Source organism: Chelmon rostratus, chromosome 8, assembly GCF_017976325.1.
Source record: "Chelmon rostratus isolate fCheRos1 chromosome 8, fCheRos1.pri, whole genome shotgun sequence".
Taxonomy (NCBI): Eukaryota; Metazoa; Chordata; class Actinopteri; order Chaetodontiformes; family Chaetodontidae; genus Chelmon; species Chelmon rostratus.
Genome location: NC_055665.1, coordinates 7,011,299 through 7,033,495, shown reverse-complemented (window position 1 = coordinate 7,033,495; position 22,197 = coordinate 7,011,299). Strand labels below are relative to the sequence as shown.

Sequence of the window (22,197 nt, the reverse complement as noted above, 5' to 3'; positions counted from 1 at the left end):
CTGCCAAAACATTGAGCAGGCATCTTCCTGCGTACTGGAGTAATCCAATCAAAATGCATCATGGGGATACCATTATGTGCTCATTTGTACAGCAGCAAAGCATTCCTTTCAAGGAAATATGTAGAAATCAATAACTCAAAAACCCTCAGCTCATCCTTTTTTAAAAGAAAATTAGGTTTGCAGAAGAAATCAAGTGAAAGTTTTGTTTTTACTCTCACAGCTGAGAAAAAAAAGGCTCCTTGCTTATCTTAAGTGAATAAGAAGGTCATATCATTCAATCTCAGTTTGGGATTTTGTTACACAGTTAGACTGGGAGGAGAATGAAAAGGCAGAAGATAGTCTTGGAGCGCCGGGGAGATGCATCATTTTTGCTTCCTCTCATTCCCTTTCTGAAGGGAAATGGGCTTAGGAATTCAATCAGCTTTGGAGAGCCAAAGCTGTATGTGATCCAGCTCCGCCTTGGTGTCTGTGTCCTGCGTGCAGGAGTGAAAAGAAAGCAAACAAACAAACAAAAGAAGAAGATATTCAACCAAACGGCAGCAGAGCGTAAACATAATGCAGTGTCGTTTCAAAAAAAAAGCCAAGGATGTCCTGGCTGCGTGCTCCTAAATGACTCTTTCAGGAAGTGGAAACAAAATTAAACCCACAAAACTTTTTTTTTTTCCTTTACAAGTGCATGTCTTCTTGCCATCTGGCTCAAGCGTTTCAATCTCTGTTACACCTTTATGCTGTTGGCTGAACACAAGCGAGTGCTGCGGTATTGATCCAGCCGTACACCCCTTTTATTATCTCTTCTCCCATCCAAAGGCAGCTTTCCGCTTTGATAGCACCACTGTTGTAGAAAAGCATAAATTCTCAAGCCCATTTGCTGTGAGGGGGCGGATAAATGGATGTGAAATCGAGCCATGAAAAGCCAACATGGCATGGTGGGGAATTTTATCCTGAGCTCATTAGCAAAAGCATGTTTCCTTATTTGTGCACCGTAATGTTGCACAATATGCTGATAGAATTTTTTTTTCCTCTCTGGCTCCTACATTTTCATGAATGCTTTTTTAATTGTGAATGTTTGTTTGGGCTTTTGTTAGGCGGATATTCTTTGGCACGCTAGCCGTGGGAGAAATCAAGCCTGGCTTCAGCTTGTCAAACTAACAGTGGGCCATAGAGGAGGTGAGGAAGAGAGTCCTGAGGCCTCTCCGTGCTTTGTGACAATAGGGCAGCTGTGTGTCAGTGAGACCGGAGTAAATAGGGCTGTGTGGAGTCACAAAGCTGCCCTGATCAAAGGCGTCTAACTCAGTTTGTTGTCGCAGTTTCTAACGTCCTCTCTGTTGCTTCTCCGCCCAGCCTGCCTGCCTGGCTGACTGACTGGCGGAGTTACTGGACTAATGTGAACAGAGGATGGCCCCAAAGGAAAAATCTGAAGACACTGCCTGCAACACGCTATTATATGCAATCAGCTTGTGTGTGAATCTGGAGGTGCAGCGGGTTGGAATTCACAAACCCTGCTACCCCTGCCTTTGAGATCCACTGTTGACTTTTAAGTTCAGAGAAAAAGCTGCACAACTAAGAGATGGTCCAGCGGGGGAACAGCACCTGTTGTTTTCTTTCAATGTACCTCCGCACATGCTCGCCCACCTCTATCTCCTTCCTCCTCTGTGTCTGAGAAAGCTGCACACGTGAAAACAGGCCCTGGGGTGCGCTGTTCCAACAGGTATGCTAATAAGATTCACTGGAAGGAGGAATTTCTCTCTTAGCTTTCTTTCCTCATGGATGTGCCACACCGCAGGGGACTGCTATGCATATATTACATTACTGCTCATGGATTAGCATGAGTTTGTGGAAGGATATGTATGTGTGTGTGCTTTTGCATCCGTGCGTTTGTGCAGGAGCTCTGTGTTGCATCCCCTCAGAGGAACATATGCATGCAAAAGATGCTCTGAGGTCTTGATCTACCTGCCCGTGTTTCCCCCCCCCCTGCTTCTTCTCTGTTTACTGTATATTTTACCAGAGCTGCGGGCCATCTCCAATTAGGGGAGCTCCACTGCTCCACCACAGCATCTTGGGCCCAGTGTGCATATCTCCCCCTCTTTCCCACATGGTGGGATCGCAGTGAGGTGATGCGTGACTGCTCATGATTGAGCCCTCTTTAGCTAACAGGTGCTATCATCTCTGCAAACCTTTGCCAGTGCCTCACACTCACAGTCCTCACAAAAGGTTTAAAAGAAGAACAAATGTATAAATTATCTGATCACAAAGAGAGGCGCAGCATGAAATTCCAGACTGAATGATAATTGAAAGTGGGCTCTTGGACTTTAGGATAAGAGCGAAAGAAAAAGCGATGAATTTCAGAGGCGGAGGGGGTTCCCGGGGTTTATGCAGGCAAACCCTGGTGATTTCCGGCTCTGTTGGCCCGGACTGAATCAGTTTTAAGACGTGAAATTGACACTGCATTTTGATGAATGAAGTAGTCCAGCTTTTAAAAGCAGCTCTCCTTGAATTCGGACGGGTATTGGGAGTGTTTGCTCCGGACAGGCTCTGTAAAAAGCCCAGAGATAACACAGAACACTCTTCATTTACCTGGATGACACGTAACTATTGGCTTGTAAATTTTGGGGTGGGGGGTGCTCAATAAATCTTACAAGATAGCTGGTGAGAGTCTGGCTCTGCTACCTGGACAAGGTTTAAGAGCTTCCTCTCTCCATGTCCTCCTCCTTATCCCTCTCTCTACTTCGCTACAGCATCCTCCTCCAGGTTTTGCCTCCACTCCCCTTCCTCCAAATCACAGTCTTTGCACCTGTAACCCCTGGGTGAGAGATGATTACACCTTCTGAAGCAGAAATTGAACTGAAAGCTTGGCCCTGACCTCGCACGCCACCACCTCCACCCACCTTGACTAACGACGCGTGGAAATGCCTAAACAGCAACCATTAAACATTGCACCTCCAGAATTAAAAGGTAGAGTCAATAGGATGAACATTTGCTGCATGAAGTACATATCCATTAAGTATCATGTCGATACATCTTAAAAGGCATGTGCCTGCCCTTGGTTCATTGATGAGAACATGTGTTGCATGTTCCCCCAACTTCCACCACCCGAAGCTGTTTGGTGCAGAGGACCAAAGGCTGTAATTTCTAATTCACTAAGCCCTGGGGCTAAATGACGGTAGTCGATGTCCTGTTTCCCTGCATGTTACATCTCCCACGGAGTCAGTAACAAACTCATTTTCCTCACTAGAAAGAATCACAAAGACTTTGTTGAAGAACTGAGAGAGCGGAGACGGAGAAAGAGAGAAGAAGGTATAAACAGCAAGGGGAGATTGAGGTTGAGGGCGAGAAGGAAAAAAATGGGGGAGAGATGCGATGGAATGAAAAGAAGGGGAATGGCGGTTTGAAGTAAGATGAGATAGCGTCAAGGTGGGGGGAGAAAGGGGGAGAGAGAATGAGGGGAAGGAGGGATGGGGGACACTGAGAAAGCGACACACTTTCCGGGCTTATTTACACGTAGCTGCCAGTATGACAGGTAATTTGGGCAAATTCTCCACAGAGCCTGCAGCAGACGGCGGGGGGATAAAGACGAAAGGAGAGAGCAATAAGAGAGAAAAAAGGGAAGGGAGGCGAGAGGGGGGAGGACGAGGGGCGAAGCACTGAGGGGGACGTGCGCAGACTACCTGACACGGCCTGGGTCTGAGAGCAAGACAGCAAATGGGTTTCCAGATTCCAATCAGAGGAGAGGGGTGGGAAAGGAGGAGGGGGCGCAGAGATGGAAGGAGGAGGGTGAAACAGGGGCGGAAGCCATCCTGTTGACAGAGTGTGATCATTTTATTTATCTGCAGCAAGGAAGCGATATCAAAAGCACTTTTTAATTCAATTTCTCTTTTTCTTTTGAGGCTGGAAGATCAAGCAGAAGGCAGGAGCGGATGAGGCAAAAGAAAAGGGGGGGAAAAAAAATACATATCCAGATCTCCCGATTCATTCAGGCTCTGATTTATTCACTTGTTTGTCTAACTTGTGCTTTGTGTGTGTGCATGTGTGTGTGAAGACAGGTGTGCGTTCCTCTCAGTACACTTCACGTCACGGCGAAGCAAGCCAGTTAGGCTGTATTTATAGAAAGCTCTTGTTCTTGTTCAGCTGTCTGTCAGTGCTCAGAGCCAATTAGAAAACACTTGTTAATGGAGCAAGTGCTCCCCTTCCCGCTACCTATTGTGTGTGTGTGTGTGTGTGTGCGTGTGCGTGTGTGTGTGTGTGGGTGTGATGACTTTATTCTCCCTCGCAGTGACAGCAACGGAGGTGCGGACGACAGCAACAGAGATAACGATGAAGGAGATAACGAGGTGTTTGTCCCTGTGGGTGGAGGTCCCCTCAGGGGGTGCGGGGTGCACACTGAACCGGACCCTCCGCTGGCTTCCACTTCCTGTGGTGACTCATGCTTTATAGGGGGAGCAGCGCTTACCCTGCGCTGACCTTTTAACCCTGCCTCCTTCTGCGCTCAAAGCCTCAGGCATCACAGACGTGATCCGTACTTTTCTTGTCTCACACACAAACACACACACACACACACGTGCCAGTGCAGCTATGAACACATGCTGCACACACACATATGAATGCTCAACCTCAGCTCTCCTGATATCAGTCCTTCTTTAACCGTTCTGGATTCACTGAGATTCACACTGAGAATAGGCCTGGTTAACAAAATGTGCACATCCATACACGCACATACAAACGTGTGCAAGCACGTGCATGCACATACAAACTGTACCCCTCCGGCGCAAGTGCTCGAACTCCTGTTACACGCCCCAAAAGCTCCATGCAGAGCGCTACGCCTGGTGCTACACAGCAATCTCACAGTTTAAGACACAGTGAGAGTGGAAGAGCAACAGAGGTCCAGCACATGAGAATGAAGAGATGGGGCAAGCTGAACGGAAAAGAAATGTGGAGCAGATGGGTTGAGAGAGGAACACCCAAAGGCAGAGAGAGAGAGAGAGAGAGAGACTTCACAAGCGAAAGCGAGGAAGTGAAATGAGGAAACAGGTTTTAAAGAAGACATGCACCGACGTAGATGAAGAGCAGAACAGCAAAAAAAGAGGTCGGGACAGATGTCCACATCTGGAGGTGGCTGCATATTTCAGAAGAGGGTGGCGGGGCGGAGGGGAGTTGCCAGGTTGGGCTGGCGGGTGGTGCGTTGAAGAATGAGTGCAATGAAATATAATCAAAGACACTGAGAGAAAGGATTACCTCCTTTGCTTCAGTGGAGTATGTAATTGTGGTAAAAAAAAAAAAAAAGCCCACAGTGACTCGCTATGACAACAAAACACAATTGTGCCACAGAGAGCCGAGTGTGATGCTGGGAATTAGCAGCAGTGATAAAGATGGAGATAACAGCGAGAAGATGGGGAGGAAAGATTCGGCTGATTATCAGTGTTGATGATAACAGTGTTGGTGGTTATCATAATGAAGGTGGTGAGGATCAAACGTGGCATAATGTCTTGATGATATGACAAAAAAAAAAAGATGACTTGATTAAAATTGCTACTGATGCCAGTGATGATAGTGGTATTTTGTTGGCACAATTTTAATCACAGAGATTCCAGATATTCTGCCATCATTCAGTATAGCAGGAAGGCTGTTTTGCATCACATAATTCCCTTTGGTTTTTTTTGCATTTTAGAACGAAATCCCCCCATATGACTTCATGAATATTCAACCACCAACACTGCCCTGGGGTATCAACACTGGTGTCACTCACTTGCTTTTATTTTAAATCTAGTATGACTGCTAACCCTAAAAATTAAATCACAGCTACATGGCCATTTATACCTACAGAAGCGTATTATCTTTAATTTAATTAACTTCAAGCTTTTAAGCTTGTCCACCCTCTTTCCCATCAGTCGGTGAAGGTCCCACCCCAACTCCTGTCATCCATACCAATGAGCTGTCCACCATCTAGCCTGAGGCTGAGGCAACCAGCATCCATAAAGGCCAGCGCACGTGTGAAAGAAAAGGGAAAGCGAAAATCAATAGAGAAATAATTTCATGTTTATTAAACAGTTCTATCTGCGTATGCTGAGCACAGGAAATTTTTTTTAACTAAACGCCATCTAGTGGTCAGATCCAGAAGAACTCCAGTGTGAGAGTTGACAGGAGGGTCGTTACTATATTTTGTCTGTTAACATTGGAGTCATATTGTATGAATATTTAATCCTCATACATGTGTAAAATCAAATTATGCTGTATATTCAGCCTGGTTTCATTCCCAGGCCGTCAAATGCCGACGCACAAGGTATCTATCAGTGTCTGCATAAGGCACGCCAGGCTTTCAACTGACTAAACATTACACGCTCAGAGCAAAATGTAGTACAAAGAGCAAGAGAGTCCGCAGATGGAGGATGGACGGTGGGGTTGATGGATGGATCAAACAAACACGGCTTTCACCCAGGAGACTCTGTGGATGTAGTTTTGCTGCAACACTTAAGCAACCAACCATTTGACAACATTAACCACGTGCTAGAGAGGCAGGAAGGCAGGGAGGCTTTTTTACGCCGCTGGGATGAGAATGACAGCGAGAGGGTATGTAAACCAAACTGGAGTTACACCAAGGTAAGGGGGGACTGATGCAGACAACATTAAAAGAAGTCAACATGAGAAATAATTAAGTTTTGAAACAGGATCTGGAGGGAATCACATGACAGCTCAGGGTGCCAAAACAACAGAACCCAAAGAAATGAAGCTCGAGCGAACACTCAGTGAGTAAGGCAATTCTTTTGGATGTTTAGGCCTGCAGTTAAGCACTCACTCCTCTATGTCAAATGAGATGTCAGCTGTTCTCATCAGCCGGTCACGTCCATCCAATCATCATCGTTAGCCGATCATCATGCCTTCTTGAATACGTTTCTCTCTCTCTGCTTCAGGACATTCATGCTGCTGCTATGCCCCTCTACCTCCCCATCACTGCCCAGTCTTTGCAGATTCATCAGCGTCATCAATTCATCAGCCACCAGCGCCATCGCCACCAGTGTCTGGACTCCACGGGAGGTTTTATCCAGCTGCTGCTGGGGGCAGACACATCGACAATAAAAAGCATCTCCCTGCAGAGTCCTAGCACCAAAGGCTTCTGACTAATTTCACCTATCATCAGTTTAATAAACAATTATCTTTCCTTCATTAATAAATGACCAAAAACACAATATACTGACTTTAAAACGTATTATCATGAAATGTTTGCTAAAATTTACCTCGCCAAAAATATTAATTGTTATTAATTTACTTAATTTTCTGCTTTGTTTTTCATGTATCTACTTTTTAAATCTGTATTTTCCCTATTTTTGTTGTAACTGTGCTGCATGAAAAAGTTGTATTACAATCATTAATTATTAACCACCACATCCACTATGTTTTCAACAGCACAAAATTGAAAATGTGCACATGGATAAGCAGGATCAGAAACAGACTGATGAGGTATGACAATTCTTTTGTGCTATTTTAATGTCAAAATTTGCATAGTGTAGGTTTCGGATACACGTGTACCAATCTGATTATGTTGTCCTGCTGTCTCTAACTGGAAGCTCAGTATGGTACCGCACTTGCGTAAACAAAGCTTTGATTAACTGGTCTTTACCCTGACCCCAATCTTAGAAAAACCCAGATATGCACTAGCTCTGCGTGGCTTTACACAGGTAATGTATGGCAAGGTCATCCGTCAACCCTGTGTAATTAACTGGGTGGCCTGTAAATGCGCCTTTAGGATACCATTAACCCGTGCTAGCCTAACAAGGCTGAGCAAACACTGGCTAAATACACCAGCAAACACACATCTGTGGCTGGAGTGAGTGGGAGAGCAGAGAGGAAAATCCATTTCATGAATATTGGATTTCATTATGAGGGTGAAAAACAGCTTTACTGTGGATCATTCTTTAATGACCCAAAGTCCACATGCATGAATCTTTTAGTAGTGGCTGTCTGTTTGATATGGGAGAAGGAATAAGAGGAAAAAGGAGAGGGGAGAGCTGTTTCCCTCGTGGGTTTTGACGGACCATGAGACGAGACTGGGGTTGAGCACCTGGATCATGGACTCAGACAATCTTTTGGACAGGTAGGTCATCCTGTTCCAGACACAGAGAGAAGCCAAGAGGGGATTCAGTTCTCAGACACACTTGTTGCTGTTTTTCTCATTTATGGGGACCTGCAATGGAGAAACAGCAGATTCTGGATCCAGATTTAATGTTGTGTCAAATCTTGCGCCGCGACTTATTTTATGGATGCTTGCGGCCGGGTTTATTTCTTTGTTCAGGGTTTGTTTTCTGCAGCCGCGAGCCTCCCCTCGCCTCCAAACTGATCCTCACTGATTGGCCGAGAGGTCAGACTCCTCGTTTTACTCCTCGACTGTATTGAGCCACCAGACTCCACGCCACCTTTCAGTGTGGTTCGTCGCTAGCAGTTTACAAAGCGGTCTCCTTCCTGGCCAGGGCCGTATTTGCATTGACCCAAGAAAGTGTTACGACAGATGTGTAAGTCTGATCTGTACTCCAACACCGGGATATTTTCTTTGTTTTATCTTGGAAATGGAGCGCTGTCATATTCAATATATTTAGTCCTAAAATATTTTTATCTTCACTCCAACAAATTCTCCTGCGATCCATCAGTGACTCAGAGGTGATTGACATCACGATGAGTAACTGCAAGGAACGCTGGTGAGTAATGGCAATAAAGCTAACATGCCAGGGAACATGATGTAATATCAGTCAGTGCAGCACTGCTGAGCTGATTTGTCATGTTTAGTTATGTTGTGACTCCTCTGCTGCTCAAATCACGATTTCATGGTTATATCAAAGTGCATCTGTATTCAATGATACAAGCCAGAATATCTGAAAAGAGAATATATCAGAGATCAAAAGGCAAGTGGCTGCACAAGATCAAAAGTTTAGCGCTAGTACGGAGGAATGTAACATATCATTAATCGCATGTTGTTACAACACACACCACATTGCTGTTGCTTTATTATTATTTTTTTCTGCAGCTTGAAGCGAAGCAAGTGCCCCCCGATTATGGAGCTACTTAAAATCCGCAGCCTCAACCGAAGATGCAGGTGGGGTAACACAGGCATGAAATGAATGTGGCAACCAACCTGGCAGAGCTAATAAATAAAACAACCAACCACAGCGAGACACAGCCCCCCATATGGCGCGCTTCTGTCTCAACCAACACTATCGGGCTCATCCATCCTTTGTGCAAAGCCCATCCCAGGAGTGGCCTTACCCTTTCCGGGCCAGCCAATTAACTCCTGTAATGCAGCATTCTTCTCACCCACCACTTCCTTACATGCAGGAGCCGTTGCTGTGCTTCCTCCTCTTGACCTTCTTTCAAAGAGGATTCATCAGCTCTCCAGGACCCATTCAGTGTCACCCTGACGGCAGCGGTTCATAACGCGTGGTCCAGGGTTACTGTAGTCTAAGAAACTGTTCTACACCACTTTGCAAATGCAAAATTAAAAATATTATTTCCGCAGGTTTTTGGAATGCAAACTGTGGCTATTGGATATTGTCATCTGTGCACAAGTGTGGCACAAAGTAAGGTATTAATATCTGCGCTTTTTCCCATTAAACTTGCTGCAACGGGAGTATGTTACAGGGGGCACCACAGCAGGGGAGACACAGCTTTTATTACAAGTTGTGGAGTTCCCCACTTAATCAGGGCAGGCGCAGAAGGTTGACAACTTTGATGGTACTTTTTTTTATCACATTATATCCATAACCCTGTAGGCACCAAGTTGCCCCAGAAAAAGCAGACAGATGGCCTTAGGTTTTGCGCTTGTGTCTTTAAGTGTGAGCTGAGAGCAGGAAGTAGCGTAGCAGTAACGGGTGAGTGGGCACAGTCGGAAGGCCTGGGGGTCCCCGGGGCAGAGCACCAAAGCATAACTTATGGAACACAAACTGGCTGGGTTTTACATTATAATAAATGCAGCGCTACTGTAATGCAATTCTCTCCACTTCCATTTTTGACTGTGTAATTGCTGTCCTCTGAATTGAAATGTTGCCGTTTCAAAGACACAGTTTTTCAAAGCCATTCAGCCTATATGGGTCGACAAGTTGTGTTGTGCCATCTTCGCTTTCAGCCTGTGCAGCACACTTGTATAAAAGAGAATCTCTGCTCATTTAGAAGTCCCTGCTTTAAGGAGAAAAATCACTGCGCTACATCAAACTGCACTGTCAAAATGCTGACAACGGACATCTATATACTTGAGAATAAAAGCCTCGGCATGATGAAGGGAGCAGAAATGAGGCATTAAATGGCGAGCTTTGGCTGAAGAGTTTCTTATTCTGTGCATGATATCAAACATATTTGCGCAAGTGCATCATATTCAGCCCCTTGTACCAATTTTTAGAGACAAAACACATTTTAATCAAGTGCAAGCCGCTGCACATATGATATCATTGCTTCAACTGTGTGAAATAATTGAACCTTAAGGAAGGTCTTTTCCTGCCATCGTAACTCTTCACATTAATTCAACACACAAAACTAGGCTGGCAAAAAAAAAAATCTAATTAAAGGAAAATCAATAGCACCAGCAGAATTCCTACCAACATGCTTGGATTCATAAATGCTCTATAGGGCTGAAATGAAATGCGCTTTTTTGCTGCAACTTTCTGCACCGTAGTCGAGCAGCTGCTATCTTTCTTTTCTATACCCCTCTAAAAAAAAAAAAAAAAAAACCTTAATAGAAGCCCAGTGTCAATAAGGCTTGATCATGATGGATTCAAGAGAGGATCAATCATGTCGGTCTGATTGAGAAAACACCTGCACTGTCTGCCCCACATTTGTCATGTCTGATTTGGCTGCCTCCCTGCAGTATACAGATCAATTCTGATTACAGCTGTCAAACAGACAAAGGTAAGTGCAGGTTTGATAACGCAGATATTTATGATAAATAGGCCAACATGATGCTTAATAACAAGTGTTGAATTGGGTTGTTTTTCTCCTGTGGTTTAGATACCATCTGATTTAAATCTTCGATATTGTGGGTCCTGCTCTGACATCACCCTGATACGGGTTCTGTTTTGCTGTTCTGCAGAAGTCCCAACATTTTTATCTTCAACCTTCCCCCCGTTTCATTTCGCATTGGTGGCCTCTCATCACATCATCATTCAGTCTGTGACTCGATTTTTCATTTCATAGCTCTGTTTAAAGGCAGACTAAAGGAGGGGTCTATGAGCACAACAGTCGTTGTCAGGTATAGATATTGACTTGTCAGCAAAAATATGTTGTATTACAGTACTGTTGCCCAACATTAAGCAGCTAATTGCCCTTTTCTGACACCTTCATTATTTCTTAATGGAAGTGGAGGTCTGCTGGCCAGAGAAAGGTCACATCGATACAGTCGGTAGCCCCGTGATGGGGAGAGAGTGTGATGTTTGCCGCCGTGACAAAATGATCTCACAGAGCCGTTTCTAAAAGGAGATTTGCTAAAATGTTTGCTCGTGTTTTTATGTGCTAAACCCTTTTTGACACTTCCAGCATTATATGAAGAGTTCATTTGCAAAAACAGATATCTCCGTTTTGATTTATTCCCCTAAAAATCATGTTTTTTGGGTTTTTTTGGGCACTCAAGGGAATATCAGTCAGAGTGGTTTTGGTTTATTCGCTTTAAGAATGGCTTTTATCTGCTTTTGCAAATGAACTCTTCATATTTGATCAGTGTATCAAACACAGCATTAACCCAGAGCGGCTATGGATCGTTGGGCTCTGGCGATCATTTTTATTGATACACTTCCATGTGCTCTAGTAGCGCACGACTGCTGCATCTGGGAGTAAACAGCAGCTCAGCAAGGACAGAATGAAGAGGGATTTTAATTGGAAGTTTGACTTGTATCTCAGGAATTACATGCATTTTAATGAGTGCAATTTGGCCAAATCCCTTCATGTTCAGTGCTCTAACATGCGAGGAGAGAAGAAAATAATTGACATGTGTCTTTTAAAGCCTTGAAATGTGTAAAGACAAATATTTTTGACCAGTATTTGAAAATCACTCTGGTACCCCAGGAATGATATTACAATACAAATTGGATAGCACTATTCACCCACATCCCTCAGTGAGTAATGCACTGAAATGTGGTGGAAGCACAACATAACCCCATTCCCTGGAAATGTCTTAAATAACGTCTGAGTCGAAAACTGTGTGCACAACCACCCCCATGCAGGTCCAAGCACTAATGGAATTTCACTCACTGCTTCACAAAACTGGGAAGGCTTTTAGCGTTATCCAACCACACATCTAATTAGTGAAAAATCATAATACAATAACACGGCAGCGTCTTCTCCCAAACCCAATTAATGGTCTATTGCGGCACAAATGTTTGATGAAATCTCACCTAACATCCCAATTACCACAACAGCACCGCAAATACGATATTTTGTTCAGAAAATATTCCTGTGATCTTATGCTTCAAAACGTGCGAGGCTGTTTTTTGTCGTCCAATACCCCAGAGGACGTGGAAAATCCAAAGCTTTCAAGACACTGGAACATTTCCTGTAAGTCCATCTATGGGCTGTCACAGACAAATCCTTAGTGAAATTCTCCTTAACTGAGTCTTACTGTCAAGATGTCGCGCTAATATGGACACTTTATTACAAGAAAATCCCGCCGGCACCTTCGCAGCTGGAGCTGGAGCCACGTGGCAGCCGGGAACCACAGGAGAATTGTGGCATATCTCTAAATCACAGCATAAGCTCTGAGCGCGGGGCAACGACTACGTCAAGCACCGACTACCACCAGGCAGCGGCTCGGTTTGTTTTCCTAATTATGCAGCTTTTCAAATAGCAACCGACACAGGTAATGTTAGTGTTTGATTGCTGTTTATCCTGGCGATTTAAAAGAGTGTCTAAGTATAATATTTTGTGTGACCTGTTGATTCTTGACAAGCTCCAAACCACTTATTATGATGTGGGCACACTGCATGAGCGTCTTATTAGAGGTGTGCTGCCTCGCCGGAATAACTCCCTAACCAGTGGCATATCACATTAGCACCAGCTCCTTAATGCCGCAATATCAGAAAACAAGTGACCCTGAAACAATTTTACTACTCCCACTCATAGCAATAGCACCCAAACACAGTTTTCATTGGCAGGATAAACCTGCCATGTTTTTTATTCCACCTAATCATCTGCCTGCAAAATCAATCCATCTCGATCACTGCCTGTTGCGGGTCTTTGAATCCCTCCTCCCCCTCTTCCCTCGTACCATCTGTCTCTCTTCCCTTGCTTCCTCCCAGCAGCCCTCCTTCAATCATTTTTTCATAACTCCTCCATCTCTCCAGCCTGTCCACCCTCATAAGCTCCCCTCTGCCCCCCCCCCCACCCCCCCACCACCACCACCAACGCTGCTTCTCGCTCTCTGCTTTAAATCTACATGCTACCGCACCGCACACGCACACTGCATGTAATGCGCTTTTTTTGTGTGTGTGCGTGTGTGCAAATTTCATGCCAGTGTGAGAGCACGCCGGCTAATGACTGGAGAAAGGTGGCGTGGACACTGGGCGGACTTGATTCACAGCAACACGTTAGCCGTCTCAGCTGCTGACCGGCTCATTATCATTTAGAACTGCTCTCTGCACAAACTACACACCCACACGGTCTGTCTCCAACTCCTGACAGGAATTAGAATTATGTGAAAGTCAGGACGAGAGAGATTCTTACAGTTACTATTATGTAGTGCCAAAGTCCGGGGACCCAGCCTCTCATATGCCTCTTTTTGCTCCCATAGGAGACAATGTTGGTATGTGGTGCTCATTAGTGCACCCTGTGTCGCTTCTCCACCCCTCGCTCACGCCTTCTCTCTCTCTGTCTATTAAAGTCTGGGACACAATTATCCCTATTCTCTGTCTCTCTCTTTCACCCTCCATCTCTCTCGCTCACTGTGAATGAGAGTCTGGAACACAATTACCCCTGTTCTCTCCCTCTTTCTTGCACTTTATCCATCCCTCCCTCTCTCTAGCTCTCTCTCTCCACCTCTTATGGCTTCAGGAGAAGTCTGTGAAGGGAGCAGCTGCTGAAATATTTATTGATCTGTTTTCCTCAGTTTTATTTATTTCCCTCTCTTCCCTCTTGCCCTCCCTTCCCCTCCGCACAGACCCAGAAACACCTCCAGCGCCTTGAGATGTCAGAGGCGGCGGAGGGGCTGAAAATCCACAACATGAAACCATTATTTAGCATTTGCTGCACCTGGTAGTTTTACCTGTGTAAACAAAGCAAAAGGCGTGAGTGTGGGATGAAGGCAAATGTGAGAACAACAACGGCATCAGCTACAGCGAGGACAGATGCGGCACAGATTGAGCCGTGAGACAGGTGGATTGTTCGCCATATTTTGATGCCGGCATCCGCTTCAGGGGGTTGTTGACAGGAGACACCAAGGTGCTGTTCTTTTTTTTTTTTTTTTGTCAGAGTAAAGGAAGTTGTACACAACTGCAGGCTATTGAAGTAGTAGTAGTCATGGCAACAATGCCCTGAGCAATTATAATTACAATGGTAACAGTGTTAGTCCTGGACAAAATGGATTCAGTGATGAATCTGACGTTATCTCAGCATAATTAAAAGGCTTCCACGCGATCGTATGTCCCCATGGTAAATATCGGCACAGTTAACCGGGAGTTTTGAGGTTACCCCAACGGCGAGCAATTCAGCAGTCGTTCGAAACTAATGTTTTTCTCCAGCATTCTGTCGTAGCACAAATGATTAAACTTACACACACTCACACACACACACACACAAGGGAAAGATCAGACACATAAACACATGAACACACTGAGACACAAAAAAATCACACACACAAAGCTAAGTCCCATCACCAGGCATGGCCTGCATTAGTGCCTAAGCCTTTTCCATTGATTTGCCGGCGAGCTCCTTGTCTTTTGGTAATGAGGACAGGGAGAGAAGCGGGACCCTCGTCCCTCCCGGCTCCCCTAGGACAATCCGCCTGCACTAATCTGAATTGTGTTTCCAATGATGCTAACTCCCTGGCACAAAAAAGACTAGAAGGAAGAGGAATAGAGAGAAGAAAATCACACAGCGCTCGCCCTCCCCCTCTAACAGTATTCATTCCTCTTAAATGTGTAACATCTGCACATCACCAAACAAGAAAACATCTCTTTTTCTCACTCCCTCTTTTTCCCTGCAGACAGCTCAATCTGCAGTGTGGACTGAAGCCTTGAAAACCAAAGAGAAGAAATTTGCACTGTGCTGAGACTTATTTGATTTTCTCTGTATGAGCACTATTGGACAGAGATCAATGAGAGTTATTAATATCCACCATGATGTATATGTGTGTGTATGTATATCTACACACACACACACATATACTGTACATATATATAAGATGTCCCCTGGTCTCCCTAATGGCTGGGGCCATTGGCTTTCTATTGATTTACCGTTCACATCTTTGGTGGGAGAATTGTTGAAAATCATCTCCCCGGCGGTCCAAGCAGAGGAGCTATTCCACAGTGTATACATGCATATGGTTATTTCTCTGCAAGTGTGTGTTTTTCTGTATATGTCCGTGTGTGTTTCTGTGTGTGTGCATGCGTGGGCAGTGGTTGATGTGCGTACACGAGCCACCACTTATTCCCGCTTCTACAGCCACTCTGCTCCCTCTTGAATGATCCTTCCCCTGCACTAAATAAAACATAGCCCTCTTTCATTTGTTACAGTGAGAACCCACGGCTAATGTTCATATTCGCACCCGGACCGACGCAGGTCTTTAAGCTGGGACTGGGGAGGACGAGGGGAGGTTGTAACGAAGCAAATTACTACAGTAATTAAACACAGTATAACTACCTGTCCCGAGCTGAAAGCGGCCCTGCTTCCTTTCCATTACACTGAACTCCATATATTATAACTGTAATTATAATTGCAAACAAGCCTTGCTGTAATCATTATTTATGACACTGACACTATGTGTAATTGCCAACCCCCCGAACCAATATGTGAAGCCCAGTGAAGTGTTTATCAAAACCGACAGGAGAAATCTCAAGGGCAGTGAGGTGGTGCCGCACCGGCCCTATCGTCCACAGCAACACTGTGACTAACCATCCTCACTGGATTTGAACCTGTGACCTCTCTGGCCAGATAGCTGCCAACGCTACGAGACGCAGAGTTCAGCTTCAGCCCGGCAGGTCGCGGGGTCACCAGCTCAGGGGTTATTCATCTCTGTCTAGCCTGTAATTGGAAATGCTGCAAAACCCACGTAGTGAGGGCGTGATAATGAGTACAACTCAACATTCCTCTCTGTTCTGGTCACTGATACCCGCCACCCCCTTAAATACAGCGTTTGAGTTGCCTCCTTCAGGGCGGAGGTAAAGACTCCCCAGAGCCAGGTGCAATAGATTTGAACATATCTTTTTAGTGTGTGCAATAAGATCGCTTAATTCACAACCTTTGTAGCTGCCAACAAGAGTCGCTGTCTTATTGTCCCACTGTCATATTGTTTTTTTCATTTCTTCTGGTCTTCCTTGTCTCATTTATGTTTACAATTTTATGTTGACTGACTGTTTTCTTACAGTTTTTATGGTTATTGTGCGTTCATCCTTAAAAATCATATTATACTGATGAATGAGTCTGCTTTGGTGTGTCTGCTTTTGCAATTCTGCAAGCCAGATTTCCCATGTGAGACAATAAAACTGGACTGAACCGGTTGTATTTTACAGTCCTCGATGTGGATTGCTAACACCTTGAAATCCAATACAAATACTATCGTGGTTGCTAGGTATGACATGATTTTTTGCAGTGTATTCCGGGGATAAAGTCATGCAATTTCTGTTTCACTCCAAAAGTTATTATCCTGAATCATCAGTGGGTGGTTTTTGACTCTTTTTAATCACTTTTAGTGCGTTTTCAAAATGCTTCTGCTGCTTTCTGATGCCTTTACCGTAACAGCACTTCCTAACACACAACAACAGCAGATATATATCGATAATACATCAAAATCAATTAGAAGTATGGCTGCATTTGGAGTTCTGGCCCTTTTAGACTCAGGAGCAGGAAGCAGCTCAGTGGGCCAAAATCAAAGCGGAGAGCAACGAGTGGCTTTCGGGCTCACAAAGATGAGCAAAGTCACTTCGGCTAGTTTCATTTTGTTTAAACGCGGAGTGGGACCAACTTAACACTCTTGTTTCATCATCACGAAGCCTGCAGCACTCAAAGTTCCGCCATTTGTCAGATTTGAACGAAACTCGGCGGGGATGTTCAGGAGATGGCGTGGGATGTCTCCTGCGACTTTAATCAGGATTGCTCACAGGCATCTTGAGTTATGAGTAAATATGTGATTGTCCACGCCCACTCACAGTTATCAATATGGCACTTCAGATTCTGTTTAATACTAGCCCCAAGAGCATGTACACGTAATTTGGTAAAGTTCTGTCCTCTGGGCTTTGAGGTGCACATTTTTGTTCCCTCTCTGGTGCCCCCTATGGGTCGCACTCAAAATGCTTCAGTAGGCCTGTTTCCAATCACAGCCTAAAGATATGTACCAGGATTTATGATGACTGGACAAATCGTTAACGAGCTCTGGCCCCGCTCCTTGCAAACTTTTTAGGTTCATAGCGGTCATATTTTTCAACCGCTCTTGCTTATTTATAGCAGAAATCTCATGGCTGCTGCTGATGCTGTATCCACAATTTGGTGTTGATACAGTAAATATACAACAAGTCCTACTCATATCAGTGACTTCAACAAATTCAGCATGGTGGAAAATCCATCATGATTTTTTAATGATCCGAGAGGCTTTTTTGTAGAACACATTGAGCTGGATTTTGTGGTTCCAGGTCCAAGTCAATTGGCCTGAGGAGAGGGGCCTGAATTACAGCGCCACCATCTGGCTGATTGGGCTCATATATCTCAAGAGGCACTTGCACATCATTTCCTGTTATTGGGCTGAGTTTTGTGTTTCTAGGTCATGCCAGCTCATGGCAATTTGAGCCATTATGGAAATGATAATTTTAATAATACTAATAATGATTAACCAGCACAAACACTATAGGTTGTGCACGTTCTAGCCTTGAACCCTGATTATAACACATCTCACAACTCCTCTCCAGTACACCATACTTTATCAGACTTGCAACGTTTTTTAATGTTGATGCATCAATTCTTAACCATCAATTAGAAGTAAGTTTCCGCACAACATCAAACTCACCTATTTGTTTTTCATCACAGCAGCTGTCACTGCCAGTCCTAGGTCAAAACACAGCAGGAGACGAGGTAGTTCTTAAAGTACTATCTTGACTGCAGTAGGTGTGAGGGATAGATTCGGCAGAGGATGTGGGATTCACAGCATCATAGGCCACCACAGAGCAGTGAGAGAAATAGTGAAGTGAAACCTAAGGGGAAAACATTCAGACCTCAGACCCACTCCAGGCTGGTTAAACCTCCAACCCATGTCCCCGAGGCTCTTGAGACCAAATCCAGGCCCTCTCACTCCAACACTTGCAGATAAATAAAACCTGCCAAAATGGCAGAGCATTTCTAAGCCAAACATGGAGAACAACAGCACACAGACACCATGGATTTCAAAGGGAGGGAGAAAAGGCAGAGGCCCCTCCAGAATAGGAGCGCAAGGCATCTGTTGATGCTGGCATCTCCCTTCTCTTCATGTCCAAGCCAAGACTGACGATCCAGTCGAGTGCATGTGAGTGTGTGTGTGTGCATGTGCGTGTGCGTGTGCGTGTGCGTGTGTGTGTGTGTGTGTGTGTGAGGGGGCACGCACGAAGGGTGGCTACGTGCTAACATGTGCAATGCGCATTGACCCCACTTGGCCCCCATATGTTGCTGAGACAAGAAGGATGGTGGACTACAAAGCAACCCTGCTTGTTTTCACCTGTGTTCCTGCCCTGTACACTTCCTCTTACCAGAACCTCCATCACAGCAGTGCATACTGGTGGGAAGACCCATCTGTTGGACTGCTTGAACAGCAGGACATATATGTAAGGCGTACAGTACAGTGTGAATGTGAGATTTCCCGCAATAATCGCATTAATGGATATCTGCACGGCAGAGATCTGTTTCTAAAACATCTCAATATAATATCAAAATAATAGCCTTTGATATATAACCTTAAACGTCCTCTGCTGTGACCTAATGTACCACCGTAAGCAGAAGCAATTTCTCTTGTCATCTTCGCTTTTCACTGAATCAATGACGGCATTATTCTCATTATCAGATCTTGCAGGTTTCTGTCATAACAGAATCCTTTGAGCGGAGGGTAAATTGTTTAATTTCGTGTGGAGGTGTGTGTGTGTGTGGATACATTCTCAGGCTTAATGTTTCATCATCGGGAAATCAGCAAAGCCTCACAGTGTCTGGTCTCATAGATGAAACAGGTTTTTGATTAATTGCAGACTGCTTGTGTGCCAGAAATATGCAGATATTTTACTGTATGTGTGAGTGGGCGCCTGGCCATCCACCCTTTCTAGAGTTATGGTTCTCAGACATTTTAAGTGAAGAAAAGGGAGAATCACTGAGGAAGGGAAAGGCGTGATGGCATGCCAGGAGCTGGCCATCACACCCATGGAGTGGCTTGTGCATTCACATGCCAAGCCAGTAGGGAAGCTTTGAATCACCTAATTGTGTTTTGCAGCATAGAAAAGGCCCTTTTTCAACCTGGTTGGCAGGCCATTGTACAGGTCTGAAACACATTTTACTGTCTGTTTCTGAGGGTAGGAGAGATAAAATAGCGCTCTCTCTTAATAAATATTTGTCGTGCACAATGTGAGGTGGCTAAATGAGTGATAATTTCTGTCAAGAGCGAGAAATATCTTCAGATGAATAAAATTATGTACAGTCGTTCAGAGGAATTTGTCTTATACATCATTAACCTAGCAATAATAACTCACGCACAATCTGCTTAACAGTGGTGGTGAAGCATTTAAGCATCCACACTGGCCCGACTCGAAGGGGCACAGATAAGAAGGATTATTCCACTGCTGCATGATTTATCAAGCAGCGGACAGTACCTCTTTAACAGTCATGTTCTTCCTTTATAATGCATGCTTTCTACCTTAAAAGACGGACGTGTTGTGGACCTACAGCAACTCAGAGCAGCAGGCGGGATCCCTTTCCGAGATGAGCCTGCTTCACATGTGCTGCAATGTGCACAACTCACATCAATATCCAGTCATTCCTCCACTGTGGCTTACACGATTGGCCACACCTTCACATCCCCAAAAAGCCCCTCAGGTGACAAATCCAGAGGGCCGAACGCTGAAATGGGACTCGGTGTGGTTGTAGGGCTGGTTCCTGTGATGCTGAAGCCCATTGTGTTTGTGTGCTGTGTGCGTCCTGCAGGGCTGTCCGTCTGCTCTCAGCCTGGTGTGGAGAAGGGGCTTGCTGTGGCAAGCCAACCATGACCAGCTGGGCTCTCCTGCCCACAAGGAGCTCAGGAGCAGGAGGCTTTAGCCCGTCTGCATCTGCAGGTTGTTAACCTCACATCTTATTGCACTGACACATCAATTATTGTTATTAAGGGCCGGAGTAATTTATTTATATACTGATTTCCCACAGGATGAAGGCAGGACTAATTGAGCCAGGTGTGAGTCTTTGTGTGTGTGTGTGTGTGTTTGTGCTAGACAGGCAGGGGGAAATTAGAGTACATGGCGAGAATGCCTTGCACAACTAATATATGATGGGACATCCCATGGCATGGTGAGAATATTAGCGGCTGGTGAAAAATGAAAAAGTATTCCCCGGCTGGCGTTCCCTGTGGACAGCCCCAACACAACAGCACTGTTTGTGTTATTCATAATGAAGCAACGTTAACGTGGCGCCTGAATCCTCTGGTTGTGCGAGTAGCCTAAGCACAGTGAAAGATCTGGACTGCAGGAATTTTAGTGCAGATGAATGAAGTGCGTCTGCTGAGCTGTGGAGAAGATGTTTCAAGTCTGTGATAAAAGAAGAAATTTACGCTTGACTGCCTGCTGCATGTTTGACCCCCTCAGCGGCCCCGATTGTCCATCCTTCCCCATTTATTCCTCTTTGTCTCTCTCGACCTTGGGTTTGAAGACACAGAACAAAACACTGTCTTCCTCTCCCGAGTCTCTCTGCATTGCTTTACCCGCACTTATGTTACACCCCCCCCACCACCACCACCACCCCCTCCCCCCTGCACTGGTGGTGCGTCATGTGCGTGGGATACCAGGCCATTCATGTCACGTAAAGGAATGTTCACAGAAAACTGGGGATGGGTGTCTGCTTTTTTCATAGTAAGCATCTTAACATGCATCACTCGTTGCTTACACTGAACCACGAGGTTGGCTTGGAGATGAACCTGGCGCTGCGCTCACACGCACGCGCTCGCACGCACAGACGCACACGCACGCACACACACACACACACAGCATGCCTCTCTCTACATTTGAATATATCTCCGTGTGAGCAAATGGAAAGCTGGAGCGCAGTGCCACAGCAGACACGCGTGATTCGCAGGCAGGTACACCCCCCCTCCTCGTCATTAGTATTCACCTCCACAGCCGTTTTCAGAAAATGAAAGGCGAAGATACGCGGAGGTGCAGCAGCACGGAACCGTCAGCACGCCGCTAAAGTAGCTCGTGAGAACTTACCTTTCGACAGCAGAACCAGGATCAGACCAGCAAACGCGTTCCGCAAGAGGGGGCAGCCCATGATGGAGTTCTGATTGATTTCTGCTTGTTTTTGTAGCCAAAATGCCTCCGTATTCCTCCTGTAAGGTGCCGTTGCGGGGAACCTGTGTGTATATTTATATATAAAAAAACGGCCCGAGAATGACTGTCAACAGAAATAGTCCGACGCTTCTACGTGAGACTGGATGAAAACATCAGTCTTGTCCACTTGACTTTTCCTTTTGATGTCTGAGAGAGAGACGGAGAGGGCTGTTTGTCTTCTCCCGTGAAAAACAATCTGTCAACCAGAAAAATATCAGAGCAAAAAAAAAAAAAAACAAATATCCCAGACACTTTGTTTGGCTCTCAGTGCCTTGAAGGAAAGAGAGAATATTTAAGAAAATGCATGGGAAGAAAAGGTAGCATTCAGACTGTCCAATGACTTGATATAAATATGTCTTTTTTTGCTAGAGAACAGGATGGAGTCTGTGCGTCCTGACCAGTTGCAAGAGCCTTAATTAGCCTGGTCCCGTATGTCTCTGTTGGTATGCAGCGCGTCTCGTCGCTCCGCACTCAGCGCGTCGCAGGGAGC

General features: G+C 45.2%; 1 protein-coding gene across 1 annotated transcript in view; it reads right to left on the bottom strand.

Annotated features, from left to right (window-relative positions):
• Positions 1-21,648, bottom strand: part of iglon5 (IgLON family member 5) — an 88,883-nt gene extending 67,235 nt beyond the window's left edge. The window contains exon 1 of the mRNA XM_041942830.1: positions 21,588-21,648. Within this exon, the coding sequence (XP_041798764.1) occupies positions 21,588-21,648 (61 nt within the window). The remainder of the gene's footprint in view (positions 1-21,587) is intronic.
• Between the last annotated feature and the right edge of the window lie 549 nt (positions 21,649-22,197).